Raw genomic sequence first — 11,701 nt, 5'->3', positions numbered from 1 at the left:
AATGCACATATTCATCTATCATGTGCTTTAAATTAAAATAATTGGGAACGACAATGATCGAACTCTAGATCACTTGTTCATAGAGACTCTGATACCATGTTAAACAATCAATCATCCCAAAAGTTTAAGTTGTTGGTTAAGGGTCACGTGAATGATTTTATATTATTATTTTTTATGTTCATTCGGTCATAAAGAAACCCCTAACTAACGTCAAACACACTCTCTCTCTCGTAACTCTTCGATCTTCGACACCGCTTTACCAACCTAAAAAAGCAAGCAAAAGCCTTGTCTTTGAAAATTGTCATGCTCTTTATCTCTATCTTTGTGGTAGTGTTGGCCCGGTTGATGGGAGGGATTTTAATGTTTCAAAGAAAAGGGTTTTATGTTAAATGTTAATTTGGGGCCACTACTCCTTCGACGAATGACGTTGTCACCATAAGTCACTACTACAGAAAAGGCCTTTCGTCACGGTTAAAACTGCCCATTCGTCACGGTTTAACCGTGACAATAGAAGGCGTGACAATTGCTCAATTGTCACGGTTAAAGGCGGAACCGTGACAATTGATACGCCTGTTATCACGGTTTGCAAAATGTAACCGTGGCAATAGAGGCCACCTATTGTCACGGTTACCTACTTAACCGTGACAATTGATTAGCCTGTTATCACGGTTTGTAAAGCGTAACCGTGACAATAGGTTCCCTCTATTGCCACGGTTCAGTAAGTAAACGTGGCAATAGGTGGCCTCTATTGCCACGGTTCCACGGTTATAACCGTGACAATAGGTCATACACCTGATCTATGAAATTGCTACAGAATTTTTGATTTTTTTTTACCTGGTGTGTGCATAAATTTTAGTACGTTTATATTGAAAAATAAATTGCATAAAATCACCAACATTCACATATTCTAGCCAAATTACTCAAATATTCTAACCTTGAATAAGAAAACAATACATTTACACTAATTTGTCCAAAACAATATTAATTGTTGTTGAGAACATACTCTCACAAGGAATTAAACCAAATAGCCCACACTAGCCAGTACAATACACTGCTTGAACCAAATACTCTAAAAAAACATGCAGTACAGTTCCATACCATAAGTAGCCCATACTCTCACAAGGAATTAAACCAAATAGCCCACACTAGGCAAAATTCTTTAACACATAAGTAGCCCACTCTTCTTTAATTTCATTTAGTTGATCCTCATCGTAGAAGCCAAATTGACAATCAGAGAAGTACTGCAAAATGATGGTAAAAGTAACAAAATTTAGAGTCACACTTAAAAATAGGAAAGTTCCATACCGCTTGTGGAATTGTAGATTTTTTGTGCGCAATTATCTCCTTTACGGTCCATACCTACGTGGTGGACAAAGGTTAATGTCTTCATGCTCAAAAAACTATTTAGTTTGGGTGAATATTTAACAATCAATAGCAAATAGAAGTTACAAATAAATGAAAACACACATAAAGAACCATGGCTCCAAATGTTATTTCTAATGCTTATGGACATCTAACTTGTATCACATACTTCAACTTGCAGTGCTTACAGATAAAGTATTCAATATGAGTTAACGGCTGAAAAAAGTAGGGTGTAGAGGAATGACTGAAACCTGGATATTTAGAATCTGGTCCTCTAAGTCAGTGGCAACCAGCTTGGCTCTTCGATCTTCAACTTCGAATAAATCTATTCAAACAGAGCCAAAAGCAATAATTAAAGAGAACCCAACCAGGCACTGAAAAGTCTTCAAACAATAAGGGAAAATTACAAGTTAGAGCAGATAAATATTTTTCATAATTTGAAAGAAATATTATCATCATTAACACAATGCAATACTATTGCTAGCTGAAAAATCCAGGGAAACTAAGTAACTTTACCTCTCAAATTAGTAACAACATTGGTCCTTGAACATATAGTTTCTGACTTGCAGTGAGTGTTCAAACAACAGTTAAGGATATAACTTATCAAAGCTATGAACATATGTAATCAAAGTTAAGGATATATCTTATCAAAGCTATGAACACATATAGTTTCTGACTTGCAGTGAGTGTTCAAACAACAGTTAAGGATATATCTTATCAAAGCTATGAACATATGTAATCAAAGTTAACAATTGCTTCTCCATGTCCATAACAATATGTTTAATCAAATTCTGATTAAGAATTTTATGCATTATCTACTATTGCTGCAGTACCACCATTTGATGGCCATCCAATCCACTCTCTGATATCACCACTTCCGAATCCTTTCAGGTATTGAAGCATATATGAATGTAGGAATATTGGAATACATAGATCATGGGTTGAATTAAACCCTCTTTATCTCAGATATGACAACAATGAAAGTGATCTGAAAATATATGACGGATGTTTTACCAATGTTCAAAGCACCAGAATGAGAGTTTCCCTAACACAAATTGTAAGGAATAAATGTGCATCCAAAAATAATCCATCTTAATTAAATGATGGGTTGATCATTTCCATTCCATCACACTACATGATTGTAACATTCTGAAATTATTTCACAATTTCATACTTGTATTAATTATAACTACAAGTAGCTATTCATATAACTGATACAATGATGATAGCACACTATAATAGATACATACATGTATATAGAGAGAGAAAGGTACATGTGCTCTGTGACGGTGCTCGAGAGAGAGAGAGAAGTGTGCACGGTAGCGAGTAACGACTTCTCACGGCAAGGTTAACGTTCCCTCTATATCCTGAATAAAAAGGTAATTGTAGATAATTTTTACTCAAATAAGCCATGTTTCTTAATCAAAAGGGTAATCAAAATATAAGCTCCAATTTAATCTAAAGGGTGATCAAAATATAATTGCAGAGAAAACAAACAGCTAAAACTAAGCCAATTTAAACCCACCACCTAATACCCAAAACCTCCAAATTAAATTTAACCACACCATCTGTTATGTTTCCTCCTAAAGACTACAAGGGCATATCCAAAGGAACACGGGCAAGCCACCAATTGACATTCCACAGTAGACAGATATATCAGCACTTAATTTTCCTAGATATACAACTCCCTGATTGAAAAAGTAAGTACCTGAAGATGAGAAGTATTTCACATCAATCCACTGCCAAAGATGTTAAAAGTGTTGTCAGAGTACATCATAGTCATGAATGGAATTTTTTTTATCCATTTAAATACTAACCTTGGACTTCAAACATCTATCACAGACACCAGTAAGCCTAGACCAAGTAGCCGGCCTGATAAAAACCACTGTTAGTAAGCTGCCAAGATAACAATCGAACAGAGAGGGAAGAAGGATGAACTAAAGAGAATGATGTGATATTCATGTGATCTGTCTAATGAAGAGAGTCAATCCTGCCACCAGTCCCTAAAATTGATTGCTGGAGAATGTTTGGTGAACCAAAGGAGTCCAGAGCTGAATGAATGGATCGCTAATACTTGAATTGATATATTGGTTTGGTTTAACAATTTCATTTTAGAGGCTCAAGCCTGACAATTTGGATTTAAAGAGAAATAAACTGGTCATCTGATTCATGATAGTGATCGGGTGGTCAAAAGGGGGAGAAAGTTTCTACCCTGATAATCATAATAAGATATTTCCCTATCTTTTGTTTAAACTAAAACTCCCTATCCTCAAAGTTCGAACTAATTCCATAAATAATAATGGATATAAGATTTAAGAAATAGAAAACTGGATTTACAAATAATTAGAAAAGCTGCAGATTGATGGATAGTGATACAAACCTTAGATTCTCATTACCACCCACAGAAAAATTCCATGAATTGGAATTTCTGTTCCAAGAAGATAAGCCAAAATAATATGTTAGAACATTGGAAGCAGCTTATAATAGAAAAGATTCTATGGACATTAAAAGCTTAGCATTCTTTCAAAAAGTAACCAACACAATTCAGAAATGACAACATGACGAAAGGGTGCCACAAAATGATACTTTATGCATGATAAATCTGTATGGATGAATCAAACACAAATAACAAGCATAAAAGGTAGAATGCCAACACTAAGTGTTAGAAATCCTAAGTTAGAACCACACAACACCACAAAACCTTAGGCTTAAGGCAATGGGTGTGTGTGTTCAATACTATATAGATCCTAGATATACAACTCCCTGATTGAAATAAAGATCAAATTTTAAACACTAACTAAATAAGCCCAGGATTTGAAATAACTTGGAATGATTTTAGATATTACAATTGAATGTTTCTTCCCCCTTGATCTCTAACCCAATTTCTTTTCTGTGATTTTGCAGTTGGAACAATCAATTTTACCTTTCACTCTTAAAAGGGCACAATTCAAATGATACTCACCAAATGAAAGAAAATTGGAAAAATAATGACACTTTCAAATCATTTACTAACTGCAATAACTAAAAAAATATCAAATAGACAAAGGGAAAAAAATGAAATCAAAAGATTGCAACTCAAAAAGTTAGAAACAATTATGACTGATAAAACAAGTAAATTAGAGGGGATCATAAGATTTCTAAGTTCTGAGAATGTTACCCCCTCGCTAGAATTTTCCTGAGACAGTTTTTTGGCCACATGAGGGACAGTTTAAAAGAAGCCTAAATTAACTAGAGGTAATGCAGGACCAAGAAAAACCCTAAGTGAAACTTAGCTACAGATGAACTATTTGAGTTGGTTTACAGGGGAAGCAGAGATGGATATTACAGCAGCAAGCACTAATTAGGGAGTAGCAGAGATGAATATTAGAGAGAAAGGTACCTGGGCTTTGCAATGGTGCTCGAGAGAGAGAGGTGCGCGTGACAGAGAACGGCGTGAACGGAGAACGGCGCGAACGGCGAACGGCGTGACGGAGAACGGCGAACGGCGTGACAGCGAACGACGAATGAGAGGGAGCAGGAGAGAGAGACCGATTGAGAAGCCAGATATTGGAGAGAGTCCGATTGAGAGCGAGAAGAGGTTAGGGTGGTAGGGTTTTTCTCAGGAAAAATTGGAGGGGGAGGCTAGGGAAAAATAAGAGCCATATATTGTCTGTGTTTAAAAAAAGCTTATGTTGTCACGGTTCCAAAAAAATAATAATAAAATATTATTTCATTTTGTCACGGTTCCGTTTATAACCGTGATAATTGAACTTTTGTCACGGTTCCGCCTATAACCGTGACAATTGGGGCGTGGCAAAAGGTCAAATCTGTAGTAGTGAGTGACCTCCACAGCTACCTCTTTTGCAATGACATCACGGTCATTTGTAGACCAATGACAGGTCGACTCCGCGCGGACCCTACTCGCAAACTCATATTGCCACCACTAGATTCCACAACATCCTCTCTAATTTGCCAAACCAAAAGAAAGCAAAAGCAACCATGGAAGTCAATTGTACATTAGCATTCCAATGTCAATCACCAACAAAGGGAAACTATTTTGAAATGAAAGATTGATAAACCAATCAAAAATGTATTGGGAGAGAAAACTCTCAAGACTAGATTACACTCATCATTACAAATAGGGAAATGATTTTCGGACTTCAGCATAACATTGATCGCCTTTCGACACATGTAAATTGTGAGGTTAAAACCCGCCACAATTTGCAATGTATATATAAATGTAAAAATATGTCGGTTTTGAAGTGTATCCAAACTGTCACAAAATTGCACATTTATTTTGCGGAGGTTTTCTTTTTTCTTTTACTCTTCGTGTTTAGCGACAGTTGAAAACCGTCGGCTGTCGCTGATATGTTGTAACTTGGAACTGTTTAGATCCATTTAGCGGGACTGATTCAAATATATTAACAAAATGTGGCCGGTTACAAAGAAGACCCTGACCAATCAACAAACCACAAAAGAAGAAGAGTTACCATTTTGTAGCGTGAATGAAAAACCACCTTAATAAGTCCCTCTCGCTCCAAGAATAATGTGCTAGCAGCAAGAAGATATTTATGAATATTGAAGTCAAATAATCTTTCACTATCAGATAAACACTGGCCAAAACCTGCACACAAAAACTAATGAATTGATAACTAACCTCATATATATGAACAGAAATTATTAAATTTATAATTATAAATGTGTGTTTACATTATCACACTGATGTTTTCAATTCCAACGACAATATGGAGTCATGCCTTTGGCTCTTTTTTTTTTTTTTTTTTTTTTTTTTTTTTGATAGGCAATACCTTTGGCTCTTACTTGTGTGAAATGCGGCGCGAGACTAATTGTACCGTTTATACTAACTAAGCCAAGCCAAGCCAAGCCAAATGCAAAGTGTGTTGTTGTGCACAGGTTTGCAACTGCAACTCGTGATCTTCCTTTGCGCAAATGACTAGGAAATTGGACCACTAATTCAACTTTATTTAACCAGAGCATTAATGTTGTTCATATTACCCTTTAGATTCTCATACTGATACTATTCCAACATGCGTCATATAATGCTTTTGCTGATTACATGCTACATGTTGTTGGGCTTCTTCCTTTAGCTAGGTATCCATTTGTTAGATTCTTCATTTGGAGAGTATCATAGTCTCATAGATTTGATTGATAAAACTTACTTATACATATACATATATATATATTCTGAAATAAAATATGGTTTTACCATTCCAACCAAAAAAATATGGTTTTACAATATATTTTATTAAAAAAATAGTTCTCACTGATAAAAGAAATGCCCTGAACTAGTTTTCAACTTTGCTCCCCAAAGATAATGTATATAAAGGCTTTCTAATTATTATATATATCTAGCTATGTCCTTATTAGACTATAAGTGACAGTATGCCTAACCTTAATTCATGGGCGGCCATGTTTGTATTTTTCAAAGTTCTCCAAGTCCAACCACAAAGTCAAGAAGAAAACTTACACTAGAAGCACCAAATAGAAGAAGAAGCTTTACAGGATAAAACTGTAAAGTCTGAAATCAAATAGGGGTTTACCTTTTTTTTGAATGAATAAATAGGGGTTTATCTGTTTCTTTTTCCCTTTTAGTTATAGAGGTGTCATTTTATTTTCAGTTTATGTCTTAATTTTAAATATTTAAAAACTATATCTATATACTTTTTTTACAATGGAAAACTAAACAGAGCTAGGCAATAACATCTTGACACAGCAAAGGCACAACGCTAGCAAGAGGAAGTTTCCAAACTTGCCACCTACAACGAGACCTCGTCGCATACGTACTTCGCCAAAGCATCTGCCACCAAGTTACGCAGCGGACCGACACATGCCACCCGCGATGAAGCACCTCTCTAATTTGATGAATCATATCTCTCTGCCAATACTGACTCACAGCCTGAGTTTCCATCACCACCTCCACCATTTCAACACAATCATATCCGAGAAACACAACACCTTGCAGTGCCCAAGATCTCATACATGACCTAATCCTTCGTAGAGAGCTCACAACTCAGCGGTGAGCACATCCCCAACGCCCCAAAACACAGCAAAACCCGACACCCATCTCCCCTCCTTATCGCGGAGCACACCCCCTCCACCGATCACACCCAAACCTGGCACCGTACTCCCGTATGTGCACAACTCCAATGTGCTTGCCTCCATTGCCCCATTGCCTCGCAAAGCAGTTCTTGTCGTGTAATTCGAACGACCCCATCACTGGAACTCCACCACCGCAATCTAGACCTTCCTTAGCACCACCTCCCGCAGCCAAGAATATATATATATATATATATATATATATATATATATATATTGACAAACGAATTTTCCACCACAATATTAGATTACCATAAATTCACAAATGTCCCCGAAAGAGTTTAAGGGATAAGAGCTGGGGGACATATAAGGGGAATGAAAGGTCCAATGCTCAAATCATTGAAGGAGAAATTTTGCTGTTCAAAAATAAAATCATAAACTTGCAAATACCCAAAAAAAGAATTAAAAAAAACCTAATTAGTAGCATTATATGTCACGAAGCCAGTATAAAACGATAAGCACCAGGGATTTTCACCCACTAGGAATGGCACATGCCAGTTATCACTTTTGTTATTGTGCAACATCCTTCGCACTTCTTGAAATGCGTTGCATGACATTGAAAATACCTCATGCCACCATTGCCTTCTACGACGTCTTTTCCACCGAAGCCTTGTCAGAAAGAAAAAGGGGATCCATATGTTGATGTTACGTCTTCTTTGCAGAAAAGTACCTTATCTTGGAACACACTTAATTATATATCTCAGCAAACACCAAACATGGGGAGGGTAAATGGAAGCGGCACCCTATGTGTTCGATGTATTTTCTCAACCTGATTCTCTATCCTGGATGACGATTGCGGTTTGTGAAGATGTGACATATCCATAATAGTGAGATGGCTAGAGGTGGATGATGAGTTGTCGGAGATAGGTGACAAAAGTGATGGAGGAGTGAGTGAATATCATGTTAAGAAAAGGAACATGTTTGAAATTTACAAAACATTTTAATGACAGTAAACTTATATCTCAAACTATTTAGTGACATATGTGTTTTCCAAGTGTTGCATATTAGACAACACACAAGACTTCCTCCCTCGTCGATGCATTGAACTGAGAACCGATCAAGTGACCAGTACATTTGAAGGAAAAAACCGATAAATCTCAAAATTAATGAGAACGAATCAACCCAAACCTATGTTACAGTATTTGGGCTCAAAAGTCAGAACACGATCCACAACAAGAGGCCCAAAGAGCAAGGCCCAATGTTTGAATAATCCAAAATGAACGAACTGTGAAGCTGTTACTACGGTTGTTCGTTGTTAACGACCCTGTGATGAACACGATCTGAAAACAGAAAGCTAGCAGCAACAATGGTGGATTATTCTCCAACACCAGAAAAAAACTGCAAACACTCTCTGCTCTACCTCACCGTCGTACTCGCAATTCTCCACTTCACACAACTCCATCTGCCACGCAATCTCTTCCTCGGCGGCGAACCAGTGCGCCGCACGAAGAAGATCTCCGACCTCCCTCTCCGGTTCCGTTCCGACGGAACCTTCAAAATCCTCCAGGTGGCTGACATGCACTATGGAACTGGAATGGTTACACGGTGCAGAGATGTGTTAGCTTCTGAGTTCGAGTTCTGCTCCGATCTCAATACTACAAGATTTTTGAAGCGGATTATTCAGGCTGAGAATCCTGATTTCATCGCATTTACTGGTATTTTTAACTGATTTATTTGTTTTCATTTTTGTGATTTTGCGGTTTTCATAATTTTGTTTTTATTTTCTTTTTTGTGATCTGGTGTTTTGTTATTTAGGTTTCCGAATTTTGAATGTGCCAAGAAAAGGAAGGAAAATTGTAACTTAGTGAATAGGAGGAGATTGTTCAGGAAATTGAAGTCTATAAAAATTTGTTGTGTCGCACAAATTTGGGAACTGTATGGCAATAAATGTTGAGGATTGTTATTTGGTGAGATAGAATCCAGCATGAGAAAATAACAAAACTGATGTGGTTGAATGCACTTTGTCATTTTGTGGAATTCAGGGTGTTGTTTGTCAAAAGAAATGATTGTCTAATCAATAACAATTGTTTGTTCCCTTTAGTTCTGGCACAGCGATTTCCTTTATTTGAAGAAACTAGCAGACTAGTAAATAGTAATTGTTTGTTCACTAGATAGAAGTAAAGAAGATGAGAATGGAATTGGGAGGTTTATACTATGGAATCTCCATTTCTCATATTGACTTGGAGCCTTGGAGGATGAGAAGCATGCCAAATGAAATCCAATAAATAGGTTCTATGCTAGGATGTAGTATACTGACTGTTGTTGAGAGGGAAATTCCAAATTAACTAGAGATATGACCAAAATAACCTTTATATATGAGAAGATAATCATCATCTCTCGAGCTAGCTTATGGGTAGAGTTAGGCCTGACTCAATTTCTAATATGGTATATGAGCTTATCCTAGATCCGTTAAGTGAAGACTACCCATATATGGGTCACTCACAAATGTTACCTACATATACTCTCCATATGTCCAGTCTTGGGCGTGAGGGGTGTGTTGAGAAGTCTTAGTATGTGATTACTTCATGTTTTAGCACTTTCTGGACAAGCCTTTTTCCCTTTCTAAATGATTTAGCAGTAGTAGTATTTAAAAATTTCGGGCTGGAAATACATTCTTCCTGCTGATTTCTGCATAAAGAAAAATATACCATTAGCATTTCTTTGTTCAATATCTGTAAGAAATGACTGAGTTAAGCCTTGCATGAACTACTGGTGGCTCTACTGGTGTTTGATAGGATCTTTATTATACTAAATTATTTCTTCCCATGATTGTTTGTATGTTTTCTACTTGTGCCTAATTAACATGGATCCAGTCACTGTGAATAGGAGATAACATATTCGGATCAAGTACCCCTGATGCTGCAGAGTCTCTGTTCAAAGCCTTTGGTCCTGCCATGGAATCAGGACTTCCCTGGGCTGCAGTTCTTGGAAACCATGACCAAGAATCAAGTATGAATCGTGAAGAATTAATGTCCTTAATCTCCCTTATGGACTATTCAGTCTCACAAATCAATCCTTCAGCTGATGGTTTCACCAATCCTACTAAAATTGATGGCTTTGGGAATTATAACCTAAGAGTATATGGTGCCCCAGGTTCCATGCTGGCAAACAGCACTGTTTTGAATCTATTCTTTCTTGACAGTGGAGACAGGGCTGTTTATCAGGGAATTCGAACTTATGGATGGATCAAGGACTCACAGCTTCACTGGCTTCGTCATGTTTCTCAAGAGTTTCAGGTAATAGCAAAATTTGAAAGCTCATTCTTAACTAGCTATGCAACCTAACCTATGTTTCCCACATTTAGGTTCCATTAACATCTCGCAGGTCACACACTAACAGGGACAAAAGCAGGATCATCTTCACCCTACTGATGCTACTTCCCCACTTGAACCGCCAGCACTTGCATTTTTCCATATCCCAATCCCAGAAGTTCGGCAGCTATTCTACAAAGAGATAGTAGGCCAATTTCAAGAAGGCGTGGCATGTTCACTAGTGAACTCGGGGGTCTTGCAAACGCTTGTCTCGATCAGAGACGTGAAGGCTGTGTTCATAGGCCATGACCACACCAATGACTTCTGTGGAAACCTGGACGGCATATGGTTCTGTTATGGTGGCGGCTTTGGATACCATGGCTACGGGAAGGCCGGGTGGCCAAGGAGAGCAAGGATTATACTGGCTCAACTTGAGAAGGGAAAAATGTCATGGATGGGGTTGCAGAAAATCATGACTTGGAAACGCCTTGATGATCAGAAGCTAAGCAAGATTGATGAACAAATCCTATGGGATCGATAGCTCTCTAGAGTCTAGATGACCAATTGACCATGCTGCACATTACACGTATTTTACCTGTATTTTCTCTGTGTTTTCCACGGTTTTAGTAGGACTGCAGCATTTTTTCTTCTTCCTTTTTTGTTCAGTTTTATGTTGTATACCTATTGCAATCCAGGTTTATGAGACTGTTTAGCTCTAATTCTTCCCTATAAAATATCATGCTAAATAAACATTGAATTGGTGGTGACCGGAAGAATTTGTAAAATCATGTCTTTAAACTGTTGTATATTGATAAAGACAATCAATCATCGTCTACTTGAGTTCCATGCTTGTTTGTAGTCTTCTCTCGCTATTTTAAGCTATATATGCTTAGGTTTTTTTTGGGTCAATTCAATTCTATGTTTTGGTTGATAGAGTGGAAAAGGAAAGCAAATGCAAATATTATGCAATGATAAAAAGAGGAAAGCCCAAC

The 11,701-nt window shown here is 37.3% G+C and overlaps 1 protein-coding gene across 2 annotated transcripts; it reads left to right on the top strand.

The window, feature by feature from the left end:
• Window positions 1–8,695: 8,695 nt before the first annotated feature.
• LOC130725921 (probable inactive purple acid phosphatase 28) lies at window positions 8,696–11,555 on the top strand. 2 transcript variants are annotated; one of them, XM_057577115.1, is made up of 3 exons: window positions 8,696–9,113; window positions 10,285–10,737; window positions 10,820–11,555. In XM_057577115.1, the coding sequence occupies exons 1-3, from the start codon at window positions 8,765–8,767 to the stop codon at window positions 11,248–11,250; spliced, it is 1,233 nt and encodes a 410-aa protein (XP_057433098.1). In that variant the 5' UTR covers window positions 8,696–8,764; the 3' UTR covers window positions 11,251–11,555. The 2 variants fall into 2 exon arrangements, with proteins under 2 accessions (XP_057433098.1, XP_057433097.1); XM_057577114.1 differs by having other exon boundaries at window positions 8,697–9,113; window positions 10,285–10,694; window positions 10,798–11,555.
• The last annotated feature ends 146 nt before the right edge of the window (window positions 11,556–11,701 follow it).

The sequence above is a fragment of the Lotus japonicus genome, chromosome 6, assembly GCF_012489685.1.
Source record: "Lotus japonicus ecotype B-129 chromosome 6, LjGifu_v1.2".
Lineage (NCBI taxonomy): Eukaryota > Viridiplantae > Streptophyta > Magnoliopsida > Fabales > Fabaceae > Lotus > Lotus japonicus.
The sequence above is the reverse complement of the archived record's forward strand: the minus strand, read 5'-3'. Positions and strand labels throughout refer to the sequence as shown.